General features: G+C 42.3%; 2 protein-coding genes across 2 annotated transcripts in view; one reads left to right on the forward strand and one right to left on the reverse strand.

Annotated features, from left to right (window-relative positions):
* Window positions 1-15: 15 nt before the first annotated feature.
* On the forward strand, window positions 16-9,402 carry pccb (propionyl-CoA carboxylase subunit beta). The gene is made up of 15 exons (XM_084044017.1): window positions 16-797; window positions 2,377-2,496; window positions 3,529-3,597; window positions 3,701-3,757; window positions 3,910-4,023; window positions 4,586-4,696; window positions 4,908-5,016; window positions 5,407-5,527; window positions 5,652-5,733; window positions 6,433-6,556; window positions 6,713-6,820; window positions 6,917-7,017; window positions 8,050-8,148; window positions 8,263-8,362; window positions 8,887-9,402. Exons 1-15 carry the CDS (start codon window positions 552-554, stop codon window positions 9,006-9,008), a joined length of 1,683 nt encoding a protein of 560 aa, XP_083900143.1. The 5' UTR covers window positions 16-551; the 3' UTR covers window positions 9,009-9,402.
* Window positions 9,403-10,196: 794 nt separating this feature from the next.
* The window catches only part of stag1a (STAG1 cohesin complex component a), a 62,542-nt gene continuing 52,047 nt past the window's right edge, over window positions 10,197-20,691 (reverse strand). Inside the window, exons 26-32 of the mRNA XM_084045771.1 lie at window positions 19,877-20,005; window positions 19,196-19,404; window positions 16,957-17,125; window positions 13,378-13,494; window positions 12,953-13,067; window positions 12,538-12,618; window positions 10,197-11,988 (exon numbers count right to left, since the gene is read on the reverse strand). Coding sequence (XP_083901897.1) covers window positions 11,965-11,988; window positions 12,538-12,618; window positions 12,953-13,067; window positions 13,378-13,494; window positions 16,957-17,125; window positions 19,196-19,404; window positions 19,877-20,005 — 844 coding nt within the window. The 3' untranslated portion in view covers window positions 10,197-11,964. The remainder of the gene's footprint in view (window positions 11,989-12,537; window positions 12,619-12,952; window positions 13,068-13,377; window positions 13,495-16,956; window positions 17,126-19,195; window positions 19,405-19,876; window positions 20,006-20,691) is intronic.

Genomic DNA, 20,691 nt, shown 5'->3' on the forward strand with positions numbered 1-20,691 from the left:
TTTTCCATTTATTTTTCCATTATTTCTTATTTTAATTTTATTTGAAAGTGAAATATCACTTCAATACTTACATTTCTGTTACAATGATGCATTGTCAATGTCAACTAAGAATGAGACAAGAGTGACGCGCTCTGGCGGAATGAAAAAGAAACAGAGTCAATCTAATTTGTACTAGATTTATTATCACATCTTGGGAAGTGTAGTTCACTCGCGTGACATTCAGATTACAAACAGTAAACTACAAGACAACCCACCTTCGCTGTCACGTCCGGCCCACTCCGGAAATCTTCTCATAGTGATTGGTTGCAAGGAGCCGTTCGCGTGTGCGATTGGCCAAAGCCTCTGTCTTTCAGGCACCTCCTCCTACTGCTCACCAGCGTTGCCAGATTTTGTGAGAGAAATAAGCAACCAGGTCTGGGAAAACAAGCCCAAAAGAAGCAACCATATGAGCACAAATTAAAACTGCAACCCGCGGCGCAACTACCAAAGCGGCTTATAAAAAGCGGACGTGGCAACTCTTCGCCTAGCGCAAACTCAGCTCACACACAGCAATGGCGGCGTTCACGGTGGCACGAAGCAGCTGCGGGCTGATCAGTGGGCTGAGGGCATCGTTCAGGAGTCTGGCACCACAGGTGAGACACGGTGCAGTCATCGCGTCGGTGCGGCCGCCGCACACGAGCTGCCGCCGGTGGTATGCTGCCGCCAGCCCCCTCACCGTGCAGGAGAGGATTGACAAGAAACGGAAGGCGGCGCTGGTCGGGGGAGGTCAGCAGAGGATTGATGCACAGCACAAGAGGGTAAACACACATGACACCCCCTGCTACTGTAAAACATACACACGCACACCTGACCTGACATACCACCAGCACTCAAATGACAGTAACACACACACACACACACACACACACACACACACACACACACACACACACACACACACACACACACACCTGACTAAATGGGGCTAACACCTGACCAGACATACCACCAGCACTCAAATGACAGTAACACACACACACACACACACACACACACACACACACACACACACACACACACACACACACACACACACACACACACACACACACACACACACACACTCTCTCTCTCAAATGACAGTAGGAGACGGAGTTAGCTGGCAGGCTGGCAGCCTTTGCATGAACAGTGGTGTAACAGTAACCATGGCTGGGTGCATTAAGATGGGCACACTCGGAGGTGGGCAAGTTGGGCAACCGTCTTTTTTAAACTTCAACTGAATTGTATTGTCAGATCACAGTGTTTACAGGGGGAAAACGTGGGTTAAATGTCATGTCTAACAAAATCTCATCATGTTGGTGATGATGGTACAGTAGATCTCCCCAGTCCCCAGTCTTGGAAAAGTAGATTATACATGCCCGAAAAGGTCACCCAGTCTAGCCCCTGCAGAGCCTGACACTCGGCCCGAATTTCCATTAAAGTTTCACAAACATATTTTTTAAATGGGCAAGGCTTGCAATTTGGGGCCTGGAGCCAGGCTAGCCCCTGTATGCTATACAGTTTAAAGCAATGGTCTTCAACAGGGGGTCCGGGACCCCTAGGGGGTCCTCAGAGCTACTACAGGGGGTCCGCCAAATCTTTGTGTGAAATGATTTTTTTTTTATCACTTGAACCATAGCATCCCTTTTTCTGAGGAAAACTTTACTGCGAGGCGTTGTGAGCTTGTAGATCTGCTATTTTTTGGCAAAGAGGCTTGGTGTAGAGCGAAAAAAGAGCAGACCAAGTAAACCAAAAAAGTTTAATCTGAAACACAATTTTATACAATATAGAGGGGGTCCCTGCTTCATCTCTCACTCAGCTAGGGGGTCCTTGGCCTGAGAACGTTGAAGACCCCTGGTTTAAAGTAACAAGTCCCATGTGCTTGGAGTTGACCTACTCCATATCTACCTCTTCCATACTTGCCACTGTACACCCAATAAACAAGGGCAAGGCAATATCAAGATATATCGATATTGTGATGAGACTAGATAGATATTGTATTGGATTTGGGATATTGGGATATGATGGATGTAGTCTTGTATAAGTGTTGTATTTTAAAAGCTGCATTACGGTAGTGATGTAATTCTCTGAACTTACCGGACTGTTCTTCTATTATTTGCCTTTAGTTTATCCACTGTTATTACATAGACATTACTGATGATTATTTATGAAAAATCTCATTGAGTACATATTTTCTGACAGCACCAGTAATCATCCCGATATCGATAAGAGGTATTTGCTCAAGAATATAATATTCGATTTTGCCCAGCCCTGTTTCATCATTCATCAACTGGCTATGCTCATTATGTAAAAAAGAATGGTTATATAAGAGTTGTCTGTATCTGTTGCAACCTGCAGGGTAAGCTGACAGCCAGGGAGCGAGTGGAGCTACTCCTGGATCCAGACTCCTTTGTAGAGTATGACATGTTCGTAGAGCATCGCTGCTCAGACTTTGGAATGGAGCAGGACCGTAACAAGGTACACACAACTAGTGATGTGTCGTTCACGATCGATTCGTTCAAAAGAACTAGTTCATTTGCCGCCAACGAGCTTGTTCACTTTCTGAAACTGTTACGTTCACTGTTACGCACAACGTAAAAAAAAAAACTGCTCCTGCGATGGTGTTTTACACACATTATAAAACATACATTAACCACTTTAGCCCTATTTTATACCTAGGCTATTTGAAAATAGCAGATCTACAAGCTCGCGTTGTGAGCTTGTAGATCGGCTATTTTCAAATATGTTAGTACTTTTACTTTTGGTATTTTAAGTATATTTTGATGCCAATACTTTTGTACTTTTACTCGAGTAAATTTTGAACGCTATAAAATAGCGCTACTGAGCGAGAATGTGAACGAATCATTTGAACGAATCATTGCCGTGAACGTGAACGAAATCATTCGTTCACTGAAATAAACTTTTATTCCCACCACTACACACAACACAGGAGGACCCCCCCCCCAACCACCATAAACCATATTTTTTTTATATTCACACCAACAGTAGGTAGGAGAAAATAAAACAAATGCTGATCGTTTATTATAGGCATCTCTGTAAGATTCCAATAGTATAAACATTTTAAATGCGTCCCTAAGACCTGAGGCAGATTCTACAAATGGCTTCTAAATCAGTAGTTCTAAAACGTTTTCGTAATTCAAAATTATTCAAGATTTTTCAAAAATAGCAAATGTACAAGCTCGCAGCGCAGCACGAAGTGATGCGCTGTGAGCTTGTATATCTGCTATTTTTTTAAAATAGCCAACGCTAAAATCTAAAATGACTCTGATGCTTTCCCAGTTTTAATGGGTTAATCACTGGCTTCATTTTCATTTTTTGCATCTGTTCACATTTTCTACATAATCATTATGTTAGAATTTTGGATTTTGTCATTTGTAATCAATCTTTTCCCCAGAGGTTATTTTGAGCTAGACCCATCACTTCATAAATTAATCCAAGTTTAAAATACATTAGCAATCCGATGTAACTATATGTGCTCCTCTCTTCTAGTTCCCAGGTGACAGCGTTGTGACAGGACAGGGAAGGATCAACGGCAGGCTGGTCTATGTCTTCAGTCAGGTGCAGCACATCATTAAATATTGGATGATCCCACATTATTGAAACAAGACATCAATATTCCATTTCAACATTTCCTCTATCCCTACCTTTTTTTCTCTCTCAGGACTTCACAGTATTTGGAGGCAGTCTTTCTGGAGCGCATGCACAGAAGGTCTGTAAGGTAAGGCTGTGGGTGTGTGGGGACAATGCAGTAATGGAAATGGAGGAAGTGGTACTGGGTAATGTTGTATGGTTGTCGTTTCTGTTGTACCTACCTCACGGTCCTAGACGTTTTGGATTTGCATGTAGTATAACCTCATCTGTCTTGGGTAGATCATGGACCAGGCCATGATGGTGGGAGCTCCAGTCATTGGACTGAATGACTCTGGAGGAGCTAGGATACAGGAAGGTGTGGAGTCTCTGGCTGGATATGCAGATATCTTTCTGGTGGGTACAGCAAACAAAGAGGAGGTTATTCACTTTGCAAAGAGCACCGGCCTGTCTATAAATTATGGATGTTCACCAGTAACCTCACAAGATCAAGCCATACTCTATATCTGTATGGTCTGCTCAATCAGAATCTGTGTGGCTTGAAGCATTGGCGCTACCACGCAACTAGATCAAAGTGGCAACCCCCCCAGATCTCACTTCCTATAATATCAGAGATTCATAAAGACAGTTTGACATCATCATCTGGCTAGCCCGAGTCCTCATAGCCCTTCCCAAAGTGATGCATGTGCATGTCGGTAGACAACATTTGCACGCTTAATAGTAACACCTACATTTGGACAAGCTCTAGTGTGTTAACACTCTTGGTCTTTGGACAACACAGCCACCACTTTAATTCAACAACTGTCAGCTGTCCGGGCTGACGTGCATCATGTACTTGTGTCGTAGACATTGGCACTGCTCTGAGGGATGGGCCCAGGGCAGGTTCTGGAGAATTTGGAGAAAACAAGTTGGCGGAGAAATTTCTTTATGAATGGCAACCATTCTCTTGTGTCTCCAGAGGAATGTGATGGCTTCAGGTGTGGTCCCTCAGATCTCCCTCATCATGGGTCCCTGTGCTGGTGGGGCCGTCTACTCCCCTGCTCTGACAGACTTCACCTTCATGGTCAAGGTCTTGCATAAATGCTAGTACATTACATTAAATTACACAGTAAAATCCTCAGTGTTCATTTTTCCATTTGTAGCCCCAAGAGTGTACACATATGTACACTCTCAGAGTTAAATGAACCCTGAGGATTTTTTTTACCGTGCATGCTTCTTAAACTTTTTAGAGTATTTTGTCATGCTACAAGAGTATGCATTTGCTGTGTGTGTTTGTGTAGGACACATCATACCTGTTCATCACAGGGCCTGACGTTGTGAAGTCCGTCACCAATGAGGATGTAACCCAGGAGGAGCTGGGAGGCGCCAAAACACACACTGCCGTGTCTGGTCAGTCCCTCCATTTTGAAACTTTTGTTTTATTTAATCAAAGTAAGATTCACGCTGAGCAATATTTCTCCTGTTTAAGCCACATGACCATTTAATTTAGTATTCAAATGTACAGGAGAATCTATGTTGAGCAATCTGGAAAAGATAGCAGTGGAAGCACTCCAAGGGACTTAAAAAAGTGTCAATCTCAGTTAGACCATGTTAACGCTAGATACATCTATCTATAAAATTCACAGGGTGTGTGTGCGAGTGCGTCTGTGTCACTCATGCATAACTCGTGCAACATTTGACCAATCAACTTCAAACTCTCCAAAAATATCTATAAGTTGGGCTGAGTGGGAATTAGTTAATAGTTGTTAATAGCCTTTTAAAATGTAATCCCTTTGTCAGGTGTGGCCCACCGTGCATTTGAGAATGACATTGACGCTCTGCTCAACCTAAGAGATTTCTTCAACTTCCTGCCTCTTAGCAACAAGGACCCGTCCCCTGTCACTGAGTGCCATGACCCCAGGTGTCCAATCACACGGCTTGTTCTCTACAGATAAACCAATTCCCTGTTTGCATGGATGTGTGTTGACTTATACTCAATCATTTGACTCAATTGTATCTCTTACCTCTTCACTTCCTGTTTCTAGTGAACGTCTGGTACCTGGCCTGGACAACATTGTCCCTTCAGAGTCGACTAAAGCCTATGACATGCTGGACATCATCCAGGCGGTATGTCTCCCTCACTCTCATTCAACTCACACACACATTTTAACCATTTATGTACTGTATGTCCACACAAAGGAGAGCATACAAGGACACATATTATAGGTGCAGTAAGATTACATTCACAAAATCCTGGCATATGTCTTCATGATACATGTCCCTCAGTACTCTATGGGTATAAGTAACAGCATCTCCGCCATATATGGCATCTGCCAATTCTAGCAGAGACAGCACATTACTTTGCCAGCCTTTTTGCCTCCTTTTTGGGCATCCCAAGTTGTTGAAACCCCCCAACAACCAAATATAAAAACAAATAGTCTGCACCTATAGCCCAGCTCTGAGATGGTATGTAGAAGTGGTTGGTAGTTAATGACCTTGGTCATAAAAGCTTCCTCTAGACTAGGGTCAAAGGCGCAGGCCATCTCTAATACAGACACTTCTCACACACATATCTTCATTATATCACACCTATCAACCAATCAGATTGCACAATTTGAGCTACCTATTTTAACGGGATGTTTAAATTGTGTTCATAAATCAATATTTTCTTCACAGACCATTCTCGGCCATTTTAAAGCCAGCAGTTATGTCGTAGACAGTGGGCTAATGCGTTATTTATTCTCTGTCGTGCGATGGTGTCACGTGCCTAAAATGGCAGATATACAAGCTCAAGAAGTTTTCTTCTTTCTTGACACGACTCTTTAGATCGTGGATGAAAGGAACTTCTTTGAGATCATGCCCAATTATGCCAAGAACATTGTGGTGGGATTCGCTCGCATGAATGGACGCACCGTGGGCATTGTGGGTAACCAGCCCAAAGTGGCATCTGGTGAGTAGAGGGGCGGAGGAGAGAAAGGCGGTTGGTGAGAATGAGAGGGGAGCAACAGCATCACTGGCTGTTATTTTCTATTTGACTTTCCATTATGTCATGTATAATAGAAGTCTAGTCTTGTTCTCTGTCTCATCTCTGTGCTCTGATATCCAGGCTGTTTGGACATCAACTCCTCAGTGAAAGGAGCCCGTTTTGTGCGCTTCTGTGATGCTTTCAACATCCCCATTATCACCTTTGTGGATGTGCCTGGGTTCCTGCCAGGTAAACACTCACTTCCACATATAATTTCTCTATCGCTTGTGTGGGTATGTCCACACCCACACACACACTCTTAAACTTTACCCGTTTCATTCTCAGGTACTTCTCAGGAGTACGGAGGCATCATCAGACATGGGGCCAAGCTCCTATTTGCTTTTGCAGAGGCCACTGTCCCTAAAATCACCATCATCACCAGGAAGGTACGTGTGGTTTTTAAGTGGCAAAAAGTCAAAGGACATAGGTATTGATACTGTATGTCAACTCAGATTTCATGTGCCAAACCCCCATTGTTTGCACCGGCTCGAGTGGGATCATATAACACCATTGCCTTGTTCCTGTTCCTCACTTAGGCCAGCTCTCTCTCAGCTTTCAGACCTGCAAACTCGCTGCCTTTCTGTGAAATTTGCCCATCTGAATAAAAATATGCCATCCATGTGAATCGTGTAGATCCAAGAGATTTTAACTCTGGAAAGGTGGGGGAGATGGGTGGTGGGGAGCAGGCCTGGATTTTCGTCATTTTAGGGGTAAGGCCACTTGGCCTTTGGTGTTGGCAATTGTTTAAGGGCACAAAGGCCAAATGCCATCAAATAAAACAATGATTTCTAAGCCCACGGAAATAATTAATTTAAGGTTAATGATGATTTGATTTTAATATATTACAAAAATAGTATAACTATTAGTGAAATATAACTCATTTATTTCACAAAATAATGTATTGGCAAATTACCAATATTTGTACAAAGTCATATTGGTCTCAATATTTGTCACAGGGGTCATTAGGGGTCACATGAATCACATGCGCATTCACAGATTCGAGATTTTATGCACTTTCCCCACAAGTTATTTTCATTAAAATGAAATGTGATTGGACTTCATTCATTTTTCACTATTTAAAATGAATAATTATAGCTTGTAGATTGGCTATTTTCACTATTTAAAATTGTTTTAAAAAGGTTTCCAACCGACAGCGATAATATATAGCCTATATATGGTTCTGTATCAGTAAATTAGTCAGTTTTAGCTGTACATTTGCCAGGGTAGATTATCAAGCCATGCCCCGGTCCCCCCATCAGAGTTTACAGGTCTGAGCTTTACTTAGTACAGAAATACGCCAAGGATAACTACTTCCTACTGATCTTCTTGAAAGAGAATATGCTCATACATAATACTGTATATGTTTTTGTGCGCAGGCTTTTATGCATGTTTATTTGATCTGCACATGTGTTTTCCAGGCATACGGAGGAGCTTACGACGTCATGAGCTCTAAGCATTTGAGAGGCGATGTAAACTATGCCTGGCCCAGTGCTGAGGTTGCTGTCATGGGCGCCAAGGTACGCGCACACACGCACGCACACACATACAGTCTCCCCCCAGCTCCCTGATTAGATTAGTCTTATTTGTTTTGATCGATGTGCATGACATGAATGTGTCCGTTTCTCTCTCAGGGTGCTGTTCAGATCATCTTCAGAGGGAAGGAGAACCAGGCAGAGGCGGAGGCTGAATACGTGGAGAAGTTTGCTAACCCTTTCCCTGCCGCTGTCAGAGGTCAGCTATCCTCCCTCTCAATGTCTTGTGTTTGTACTCTACTCAACTGTCAAGTGAAGTTTCCTTTGAAGATGACATAGGCTATAGCCATTTTGAAGCAGAGAAAAGCTGCAACCTGAAATTTCTGTCACTATTTCTGAAATACAGATCAGTTTAACCTTAAAAAAACATGTCCATTTTTGTAATCAGGGGTCTCATTGAGACTTGTAGGTGTAATAGTAACCAGTGATCATTTGATAAAGTTGTCAATTCAAATGGATTGTTCATTTTAGAATGAAACTTCTGTGTAGAGAGAAATGTCTCTCTACACAGTAGTAAAATCAGTGTTAATTTACAGATTTGTAAGTCGCCTGAAAGTATACAAATGTAATTTGGTTATATTTTGTACACTCCCAGAGTTAAATGAGTAGGAGGGGAGCATCTCTTTATTCCCCTTGAAAATCACCCCATAAAGATTCTTGGTAAACATTGCAAGGCACATCTCACACACCCTCTGAGTCATGGTGTTTTTGTCCATGTTTCAGGCTTTGTGGATGACATCATTGAGCCATCGACCACTCGTAAGAGGATCTGTAGAGATCTCGCAGTACTGGCCAGCAAGAAACAGGACAACCCCTGGAAGAAGCACGCCAATATTCCTCTCTAAATCACACCCTTGTCCAGTCACCGAACACACTCAATAAAAGGACCATTGGGTAGGATTTTCTCGGAATAAATTGGATAACAATGAGTGCATTCCTGTGCATTTCTCTGCTGGCATATTTATTTCCGCTCTGCTGCCATGGAAGTGACACTCATTATCTCCTCACTCTACGGAGCAAATTAGCATTAGAAGGTTCCCACTGAGATGACAGCAATAAAGTAATTAGAAAATGCTATGCATAGTGCCCTGGACCTCTCCTTGACTTGCATTTCACTATGACTGAGGGAAAGTAAAAATAGTAGCCACATTTGTCATACTGTTAAGCTATAACATCATAGTGAACTACATTGTGTGAAAACACATACTGACCATTAAATAAATTCATATACGGTTAAAATACACCAGTCTATTAAACGTATTGTCAACATGTTATGTGCGGTCTGTTTAAAAATTAAATATAGTTTCTGGGATTTCACTGTCAATGTTCAGAACTACAGTACTGTATATAAAGTATCCATCAAATAGCATACCGTATGGGCTACATTGAATCATCTGTATAGGTCAGAGAAATGTCACTCACTCATTTGAACTGTGCCTTTTCTCAGTGGCAGTCCGCTGCCATTTGTAAAATAAATCTTGTGATCTCTATACTGTTACCCCTTTTCTTTACCTCTATGAATGCAGCAGCCCTGTTGTAGTTTTTAATTGAGTTCTAAAACGATTTATGAATAAAATGTTTTCCAGTGACCAGTTGTCTGTGTGCAAAGTTACGAGTCTTGATAAAGTGTAGCATGCATGCATGGCACATTTTGCACGGTTTTGTCGACGTTGGCATATTTTGTATGGGAGCACAGATAGGCCTTTGTTGATTTTACAACTTCCATTCAAACAAATCAAACAGTCTGTACTTCATATTCATCTTTTATAATGATGCAGTGTTGGCTGGTAGATGAGTTAAGATCCTAGGCCTACTACAGTACATTTCATATCTGGGGAACAAATATTGGTGAATAATGGAACCTTACCTGAAAGCTGTCAATTCAAAGGAGGGTCCAGGCATCGCTGCGCGCCAAGCTGCCAATTAAATTGTGATGATGGTGTCCTTTCATTAAGGTGAAGTGCACTATGATTATGAAAAAGTGAATGTTATAAAAACATGTAAAATATGCCCAATGCACTCTGGTCCACAACTCGATTACAGAATTAATTTTATTAAAAAGAATTTAAGTTCACAGAAAAAACAAAAACAAAAAACAGGCTTTTAGAGCATTTAAGGGCAGGTTATGTCAATTGCGCCGCATAAAGAGCCAATTGCCTCTCGTATTTACAGAAGGACTGCCAAACCAGCCAATGGGAAAACTTGTGCATGATTGATTTGACCGACCAACCAGCTTACAGTTGTGACATAAATGACCTGACGCAAAGAACCCTGAACCTTGAACCATGAACCTTGAATGTTGAACGCATACAAACCTACTGACCAATCAGACAACATAGCCATACAGATCCACTGCTGTACTGGATATGAACAGATATGAAGTCAGCAATGAATCTGCAGCTGCATTGTTTGATTGTGTAACCATGTTTGTAGGTTTGCGATTTACACAACATTGATTTGACCTGGAACATCAGCGGTCTTGTTATTGAACAAGCCTAGTTGGCTGCAACAAACTGTCAAACAATTACAATCAAACCATACAGCGCTTTAGCTGGTATCCCATAGCAACAGTCTAGGCTTTTCTAACCTTCAGATATGAGTTACAGAGGGAGGGAGGGTACCGGTATATACTGTATGTAGGCCACAATTTGGCAACGAGATACATATTCAAGAAAGCTGTACAAACATCAGACAAAAACAAACAAAAAACACACTTGGATTTAAAACTTTTGTACTAAAGCTACAGAATTCAAAATATGTTTATTATCTTTTTTTCGTCAACCCCCAACTTTTTACGCCAAAAAGCTGATTTGGTGGCGTGTGTACAGTATGTATTTCTGAGTTCTGAGAGGGGGGTGGGGCTAAAGGTCTGAAGTTTGGGCTCACTACCTCCGTGTCACACAACTGTCGAATGGCAACGCTTGCCTTTCTTTGACGTCACGCACAACATAATTACATCACTTCCTCCACAGCAGTGTAAAACCAATCACTTTTGAGGGGGGGTGTGTGTGTGTGTACACAGCTATCCAACCGTCATAACCAACACAGTATACACATCACACACCACCACTATCATCATCATCACCACCACAGACAGGGAATCAGATACAAAACAAACAGAGGGGGGTATAAGAGCAAAGATTTAAAACATTTAATATTGAAATCCTGTCTGGGTTTAAAGAAACCCGACGGATGTGAGTGGGACACCAAACAAGGGGTAGTTGGGACGGAGGGGGGACTGTACAGTGCGTTACGCTGCTCTGTGCTGTGTAAAGGGGGGAAGCGGAACTAACAACTGTACATCTGTGGAACAGGGGACTGTAAAACAGGACGCAAGTGCCCTTCGGACAACGGCGGTATTAGCCTGAGTGCTAATCAGAACTATCGCTAACAGAGCTAAACCGATGGGATGGGCTAAAGGAGGAAGAGAAGGGCTGGAGGAAGGCGTACAAGGAAGCGACCCTCGCTCAGTTTCTGATAGTCATGGTTTGGAATCGGTAAGGTCTTCCGAGGGCTGGACTGGCTCTTCTGGCTGGCCTGAAGTGAGACCATCCTCGCCGACAGCTCGAGGGGGGAAATTCTGACTGATCCCATATCCTGTTGCTGATACTGCTCCGCGATCGTCCTCCCCTTAGGTGTTAAATAAAGAGATTCTTCATTGATGTTGTAGGGGGTTTCTTTGTCTTAAAAGTTTGATTGACAGGTGGTTCAGAGTAGACAATCCAATACCCCCCCCCTCCCCCAAATCTCTCCTGATTCAGGTCCTGGTGTCAGGAATGCTGCCTTTCCACCCACCTTAGATCAGAACATGGGCATGGTGAATCCCTGGAATAACAAAGGAAAGGGGATGTCATATACTTTTCATGTCCAAAAGGCTGAATCCCAGAACTTGTAGCTGATGGAAAAGAAAACAGCTTAACATGCACACTAAATGGAAACAACATTTTCGACAACAACAGTTTGATGTGGTGACATTACAAGTGACTTCAGTTACTAACTACAAACAGCATTGTGCTACAACTGACACATTGCAAACACTTTTCATCAAGATATAAAACATAAAACTGGTCAAAAATCTGTTTGGGGAGTTAACCATTACATAAATGGATCTCCATAAATATTTGAGTAACAATACATGCTGTACTTTGAAGTTCTGTTTCTTCTAGAAGTCTTATGTATTATGAGTCTTACAATTTTGGATGCTCTGCAATGCTATAATTGCATCAGTACAGTATTGCCAGCCTCTATGAGTACTGTCTTGTTTGTCAGTGCACTCACGTTCGGATTACATTCCAAAAAGAAAATAAAACAACAACCAATACATTAAAGTGGGAAGCCCTGCCCAAACTCCCTGCCAGATCTGCTTTCACTCACCGACTCGTCCTCGATCATCGCCGCAGAGTCGAAGAAGTCCGGTCTCAGCTCCGCTCTCTCACGTCTGTTCCTGGACGGTGGCTGGGAAGGACAAAAGTCAAAAAGAGTGAGCAGAGCGAATGAGTGAGCCGCACTTTTTGTCCTATGCAAAGGACTATGATTATTAGTTGAGTTGCGAGGCGAAGTGCGACTGCAAAACCATGATAATACAGTATATAGCTAAATGATTCAACACTGAGGATTTATACAGTTTTACAGTGTAGTTAGGTAGGAAACACAAGGTGAAGAGGAGAAAGGACCTGCAGGTACAGTATACTGTACACTGTACTGGCTGAAGCACTAAGAGCACAACAGCAGGCTTCCTTTCGTACTATTTCAGGGGTTGATGGTGGACGAGAAAAGTGATGTCACTGACCAGGTCAATGACCATGGTGTCCTCAAACTCCTCGTTCATGTCCTCCAGCTGACCTCGCGATGACATCATCACATCTTCAAAGATGGGCTCTGCGTCATCCTCCATGAGCCCTCGTCTGGGGAGCAGATGAACAAACAAATGTGAATATTACGCACTGATTTATTGCACACCTGTCCGCCCTGCAAGCTTTTCCTTTCCCACCAAGGTTTCTTTTTGGGGGAAAGGGGTTTCCTTGTCCAATTGAGGGTCTAAGGACAGGGGGCGTTTGTTCGGTTTGCCTGTGCCCTTTTGTAACAGTGATTGAGGGCTATACAAATAAAGTGGAGTTCATTACCCCCCAGGTGCTGTGTTAATTAATTCCATGAAAGTACAACATTTTATGTTTCATAACTACATTCTTTTGAAAGCCACATAAACACACTTACACAGTCTGTCTGACCCCCTGGTTGCTTCGTGATTTGATGTAGTTCATCCCTGACCGGTCCTTCCGATTCACCTCCTCCATCTTCTGCTGGCCCAGCCATGACATCTGCATCTGTGGACTGCACAGCACAGCACAGCACAACCAACATGACATACATTCTTATTCTAGTCTAAATCACACTGTTCTTGTTGCAAACAACAGGTGATAGCAATCAAATTGCAGCTGATTATCATTAAATGACATAATCACAACAGGAACATCCGCACCCATGAAATTATTTTCAAAGCGTTTGAATAAAACGCTGACAAAGGCCAGAAGGGCCGAAATGTGTTCATTTTGTGACTGCTGCTTAGTGCGGCGGCGTAGCGCGACAATCGTTCCCTTTTGTGATTAAAGCGCCAAATTTGGTAGAGGTGTTGATTGATATATTGGGAACAAATCTGGATATTGGGCCATCACAAATTCTCACCCTGGTGGGCGTGGCAGCCATTTTTCAAAATGGCAACCAGCGGTTGATCAAATCTTCCTATTTTTTGTCCTAGTAGGCCGAAATGTTGCTCAAGTATGTGAGTATGAAGGTGTGTGGGTGTGTTCATGCTAATTACCTAAAAGGGGGCGTTGCAATGGGAGTGGCCTAGATAACAGCAACATTTTGGGAGAATTGTTCAAATGGTGATACAAGCGGGAAATTTGGTACAAATCATCTTTGGAGATCATGCTTTGATTTAGGAAACCAGGCCACTCTTAAATCAAAGATGGCAGCCTTTTTTCAAGATGGCCGCCAAAATTTGTTTTTGCATTTTTGCATATCTTTGCCTATAATCATTTGAGGTCAATCACCAGATCACCAAATAGCACTCCCATAGTATGTTTTTGAACATTTTCAAACAGGAGTTACCATTTATAACCATCTAAATTAAAACTTTTCAGAAACACGCCCTACAACTGTGCTCACAGTCAAACTTAGGGATTAAAGCAAAACAAAATCTGGTTCTGTGTCTTCCTCATTGAATCCAGCCACTTGCATGTCGTCTCTCAACGCATCCTTAAACCTCCGCTTTGGCCTTCCTCTTCTCCTCTGGCAGCTAAATCTTCAGCATCCTTTTCCCAATGTACCCCTCATCCCTCCTTTGCACATGTCCAACCCATCTCAACCTTGCCTCTCTCGCTTTATCCCTAAACCTTGTCACCTGGGCTGATCCTCTAATGTAATAATTTCTGATGATGTCCTTCCTTGTCACTCCTAATGAGAATCGTAGCATCCTCAATTCTGCCACCTCCACCTCCTGTCTTTTCGTCAGTGCCACCGTTTCCAAGCCGTACAGCATCATGGCTGGTCCCCCTCCCGTCTTATACATCTTCCCTCTCACAGGTATACTTCTGTTACAAATAACTCCTGACACTTTCCTCTATCTGTTTCCTCAAAGTGCTCCTTCCATCTTTTCAACACACTGTCTTTGGTTGAGCTCCACACAGCATTGTTCTATCTTCATCTTCACACCTAACACCAGTACCTGCAGTAGTACTGCGGGCTCCAAGGGCCCAGCTTCCTGCTTTGAAATAGTCTATATACCTGTAGGAAGTAAAAGTTCATATGAATGGCCAGTAGGTTCGCTGTTTTAGCCCTGCTGATGTCAGAAAGATGTTTTCTCCATTCAAGTGGGTGGGTTTTTGACGAACTTTAGACTTGATTTTCTTACCTTAATAAACATCGTCATGAATATATGCTTCCAGTCGTTAGTTTAAAGTCTTCTTTCAATCACCATGATATGCGTTTTGCGAAATTATGGTCCCATTTATTTTTAAATTGATGATAAAGTAATTGACCTCATATAATTATAGGTAAAGATATGCAGAAATGAAAATACAGTCTTTTGGTGGCCATCTTGAAAAGAAATGGCTGCCATCTTTGATTTATGAGTGGCCCGGTTTCCTAAATCGAAACGTGATCTCCAAAGATGATTTGTACCAAATGTCCCGCTTGTATTACCATTTGAACAATTCTCCCAAATGTAGCTGTTATCTAGGCCACTCCCATTGCAACGCCCCCTTTTAGGTAATTAACATGACCACACCCACACACCTTCATACTCGCATACTTGAGCAACATTTCGGCCTACTAGGACAAAAACTAGGAAGATTTGATCAACCGCTGGTGGCCATTTTGAAAAATGGCTGCCACGCCCACCAGGGTGAGAATTTGTGATGGCCCAATATCCAGTTTTGTTCCCAATATATCAATCAACACTTCTGCCAAATTTGGCGCTTTAATCACAAAAGGGAACGATTAGGCTGATATATCGCACCACGCCGCTCCACTAGCTGCAATGCATTAAAGCTTTGAAACTCTTTTGTGAGTGCGGATGTTCCTTTTGTGATTAAGTAGGTTTAAAACTCTGCACCCGGCATTAATCTAAGTCCTGTGTGTTGAGCGTGCCAATCCTTTGGACTATATCATTAAATGACAACCATGACCAGTGAGCTGGGCATTGTGCCAAACATTTGGCACTGGGGCAAAACACCATCATGAGAATACTATGAATATTGAAATTGATATTGTAGCAGTAGTGTAGTAGAGTGATCATATCAGTGTTTATACCAGGGGTAGGTAACCTTAGGCACAAATGCCAACATTGGCACAGGGGAGGGTGACCACTGGCACACTGGCATAAGTGTGAGAGAGGTGTTTTCTTTTCAAATTAAATATCCAAAAAAGTTTTGTTTCAGTTAAAGTAAGTCCCCTCACATCTACATACAAATGACATCCTGCACATAATTCTACATTCATTCAAACTCCTAACTCTGACTGGGGAGGGAGTCTGGGAGGTTATTGCTCTTAGTCTAATTATCCTTACATCCTGATGTGAAAGAAAATATTTCTAAAGACGAAGACAACAATAAAGGTCGTATGTATAGCCTATGGACAATCAAAATCAGATGGACGAATTACATTTTGATGTGGTGTCATAATTAAACCTAATAAAGTGATATAGCACACTCCATATCAAGAAAATGAAAACTTGGCACTTCATGTCAAAAAGGTTGCCGACCCCTGGTCTATACCATGACTGTGTTCTCCATTCAAACACACATACAAGGTATGTTCATGTTCATGTGTATGTATATGATTATGTAGGCCTGTCACAATTATTACATAATCGCAATTATTTAAGATATTTACAATTATTTTGCATAATCTTTTCCATGTTGAAAAATGTTCATTAATTTTCAAACATTTTCCGAAAATAGCAGAAATAGCAGACCTACAAGCTTACAACGTGTCACGAAGTGATGTGTTGTATTAGCTTACAACATTGAAAGCTTGTAGATGAGCTATTTCTGACTTTGTGACGCGTAAGCTTGTAGATCAGCTATTTCTGATATTGCTGCCCTGTGCAATTGTTCTTTACGAAGCCTTTAAGGCAAACAGAAATTAAGATTATATTAATATGTTCCAATGTTCAATGCCAAAAACACAATTAAATCGTTTATCGCAATTATCTACGTGACAATTAATTGTCAACTTAAATTTGCAATCGTGACAGCCCTATGTGTGTGTGTATATGTACAGTATACTGACTTGTGTACAAAGTCGTTTTCTGATCCAGGCTCCGAGTCGGGGTCTGGCATGTGTTCTGCCGGTCTGTTCTCTCTGAGCACGGTGGAGGTGAGCTGAGGAGTCTGCAGCGCCCCTGGTGTCTGTAGCGTGTCATTACGCAACATCCATGAGCCCTCCACGCTACTCTCCTCTGGAAACACACAAAGAAATGTCGCATCAGCAACAATGAAGATGAGTGGGAAATCAATATCTCTACATGACAGAACAGCAGATCTGATAGCACCCTTTAGTGGTCATTTTACATCCTTGGATTAACTGTTATTTAACCCTATTCTGGGGGGGAACATTTGGTGAAAATAGCAGATAAACAACAACGCGTTGTGACACCACATGCACACGCTCGCACGCTCACCGCCACCGGTAAACCTGTTATGCAAAGTAGCCATTTGGATACTTGGCTCGTGAATCTAGGGGGTGAAAATTTACCAGGGGAACGCCGTGGTATCCTGTGTAGCGACCAAAACACCACTGAGTATCAGGGTTTCCACTAGGCATTTTTTGGGCCAGCCACCATGGCCGGCAGGATTATATTTTACCGGCCAAAGAATAAATTTACCGGCCATATATTATAATTGCACATGCGTGATTGCACTGCATACATGCACCCAACTGATCATTACACCTTGTTACGTTCGAGCTACGCTTCTTTCCACTTCATCACAGATGCAATCTGTTCCTGTTTTTATAGATAACTAAATTATATGATCTACTATATCATGCAGAGATGTCGTTTGCCAAAAATGAAATTAATAAAGTGGGCATGAGTGAACTGCTGTGCAACGAATACCAAAACGCCCGCTCGCCCCAAAACACAGTCGCCCCGGGGAAAATCCGGCGGTATTCACCTGGTATTCCTAAACATATCAGTAAACTACAACTAAACCTAGCCTTATTCCTAATCTTAACCTCAGTAAAACTATACCTAATCCTAAACCTATTTCTACCCATATCTTCAGTAAAACAAATACAAGAATACAAGAACCGCTGGTCCGCCTGAAAAATGGGGGCGAGGGTGTTTTGGGGCGAGTCCTCCGGTTACGGTGCAATCCTTTCCCTGCGCAACACCGTCGCACAGTATAAACAAATTAATATATACGACCCACACGTGTTCGGGTCCCTTTATCAACAATTGGGTCCGGCTTGGTTCAGATTCTATCACCTCGGAAAATCCCGGTTCGGTTTATCAACACCCGAGCGAACCACCCTACTCAGCGCTGATTAGGAGGAGACACAGCTGTGTCTCTCAGCTGTGTTGTGGCGTGTCAAGAATAGCAGACATACAAGCTCACAACGCCGCGCGTTGCAACGTGCTGTGAGCTTGTAGCTCTGATATTTTCAACGTGCGACACCATCGTACAACGAATAGGCTAATCTACAACTGCAGCGCACAGCAGCAGCAGCAGAGCAGGCTGTTGGGAATTAAACCACACAGTCAGATCATGATAAAAACTTTAAATGATTATGATTTTAATGGTTGTAGCCAACTACTTTATCCAAATAATAATATTAATAATAGGCTTAAATGATAAAATAGCCTAATAACAGCTTTTTCCCAACCGGCCACGGTGGCCGGTGGTGTTTATAATTACCGGCCAATTAAACATTTTACCGGTCAATGGCCGGTAAATACCGGCTAACGGAATCCCTGCTGAGTATACCATAGACCGTAAAAATGAATGGACAAAGTCACGCCCCTGGTTTCTACAGACCTGTTTGAAGCCTGTTTTTCAGCGATTTCAAATCCGCCATCTTTCTATATCCGGTACTAAATGCATGCTACTGGCTGTGCGGGACTTCACTCCGTAGAACCAGTAGAAACTCCAGAAACATACCCTACTTTATAATTAAAGAAAATCTATGGGACCATAATTTAGTAAACGTATATCATGATGATTTTAAAAAAGACTTTAAACTAGCGATTGAAAACATAAAGTGTTTATGAAAACTAAGGTGTTTACTAAGGTAATAAAAAGTATAAAGTCAGCCCAAAACCTCATTCAGTTGTATTGAGATTATATCATATTGAGACCAGTAGAAGGTGAAATAGGGACATCTGCCGGGCCCGAACTCGGAAGTGAGCTTCAATTCCAGCGAAGGGGGTTTGCCCCTTGATGTGTACATGTGAATATAACCCAACCATCTCTTTGAGTTTCTTGCACAGCCAAACAAGTGTACAGATACAGATGCATGGTCTCCCTACCCTCTATGCGTTTCTTGTGTAGTGTAGCCGGCGTTCGGCCCTTCTTGCTGCGGACTGAGCCGGTCTTGCTGCTGGAGCCGGAGGTGACGGACATGCGGTCCTCGTCTCCTCCTGTCAGTAGACTGTTCCTATAGGAGATGAGCGGCAGCCACACGTCCTCCCTCCGCTCCGACATGGACTCTGACATGAATTTCTCCAGGTACGAATGGCTGAGGAGGAGACAGATAGAAATATAAAATGTATTTTAGTTTTTTAAGTAGCTCTTTTAGGGACCACTTTTACTTCTTTTAAACAGGACAGTGTAATGGGAGTCCGCTGAACATACTGTATGGATGATGTCCACAAAGTCCACAAACATAAAAAATCAAGGACAAAAACAGAAAGCATTTTATCCACCATTATAAGCTAAAGAATTTTAGAAAATACAAAGCATGAACAAAAGATACAAAGCATGAAACATACATAAACACATATGTACATTAATACATGTGCAGTATGTTAACGGTTCTTTGTTCAAATAAGTGTTAGTCTCTATATTCTGATAGTAATCATTGCTATTGGAATATAGGGCTTTAACCTTTTAACAATAAACTTTTAGTTTTAACGAAAAAACATCACCTACAGCACCTTTAACACACACAGACTTGATATACAAAGTGGCCAGAGTGCTGTAGCACTTACACTGTCTTTTTGTCCTGGCGCAGTAGCTTGGAGGAGAATTCACTGAGAACCTCCAGGAACGCCAGGTTGAGGGGAGGATACTCTCCTCCACGTGGATTCTGGTACTTAAATGCGAACTCTATTCCATCCCTGGAAGAGACCACATCATGGAGGGTTAGCAAAAACACATAGCAATTTAAATATTGGACTTGTCTGAAGAGGGCACCAAAAGCTGAGCTGTGGTCAGTTTGCTGACACACACACACAGACAGAGAGAGAGAGAGAGTTGCTGACACACATAGACAGACAGACAGACAGACAGACAGACCCTCATCCACACACGTAAAATATGCATAAATAGGTCTCCCTTAAATATGTGCGACCAAGCCCCTTCCTTTAGTAAAAACAACCACTAGATGAGGGTCTCACTATACCATGTGAGGATGGTTTGAACAATCCTGAAATATAAATATGTGATGAGGGTCTCACTAACGTTTGATGATGATTTGAACAATGTGCATCAGGGGCGAGGGTACATATAAAGAAGAATTGTCCACTACGCCATTTGAATGTCCAATTTAATAAAACTTCTGACATACATGGATGACATTCATGATGTCATAATAGCTGTATTCCAGGAATTGGCATAAACTCGCTCAACAAGAGAGACAGCGAATTAATATTTAACGACATCTCAGCGCAGTGTGCAGTTGCTCGTTGCAGGTCAGGTTAGTCAGATTTAAATACATGCCTTTTAATCACATTTGCATGATTGCTTGGACTACAGGATGACGTGTATTGTAATGGTGAGAGGTTTGCTGTATTTAAGCATGAAA

This window comes from Gymnoscopelus microlampas, assembly GCF_963454915.1.
Source record: "Gymnoscopelus microlampas genome assembly, chromosome: 20".
NCBI lineage: Eukaryota > Metazoa > Chordata > Actinopteri > Myctophiformes > Myctophidae > Gymnoscopelus > Gymnoscopelus microlampas.

What these genes read in the sequence shown, in the direction of transcription:
- pccb (XM_084044017.1), top strand. Translation starts at nt 552, where the DNA reads ATGGCGGCGTTCACGGTGGCACGAAGCAGCTGCGGGCTGATCAGTGGG. An exon ending in TTGATGCACAGCACAAGAGG is followed by an intron (nt 798 to 2,376) that starts GTAAACACACAT and finishes TGCAACCTGCAG; the next exon opens with GGTAAGCTGACAGCCAGGGA. An exon ending in GATATGCAGATATCTTTCTG is followed by an intron (nt 4,024 to 4,585) that starts GTGGGTACAGCA and finishes TTGTGTCTCCAG; the next exon opens with AGGAATGTGATGGCTTCAGG.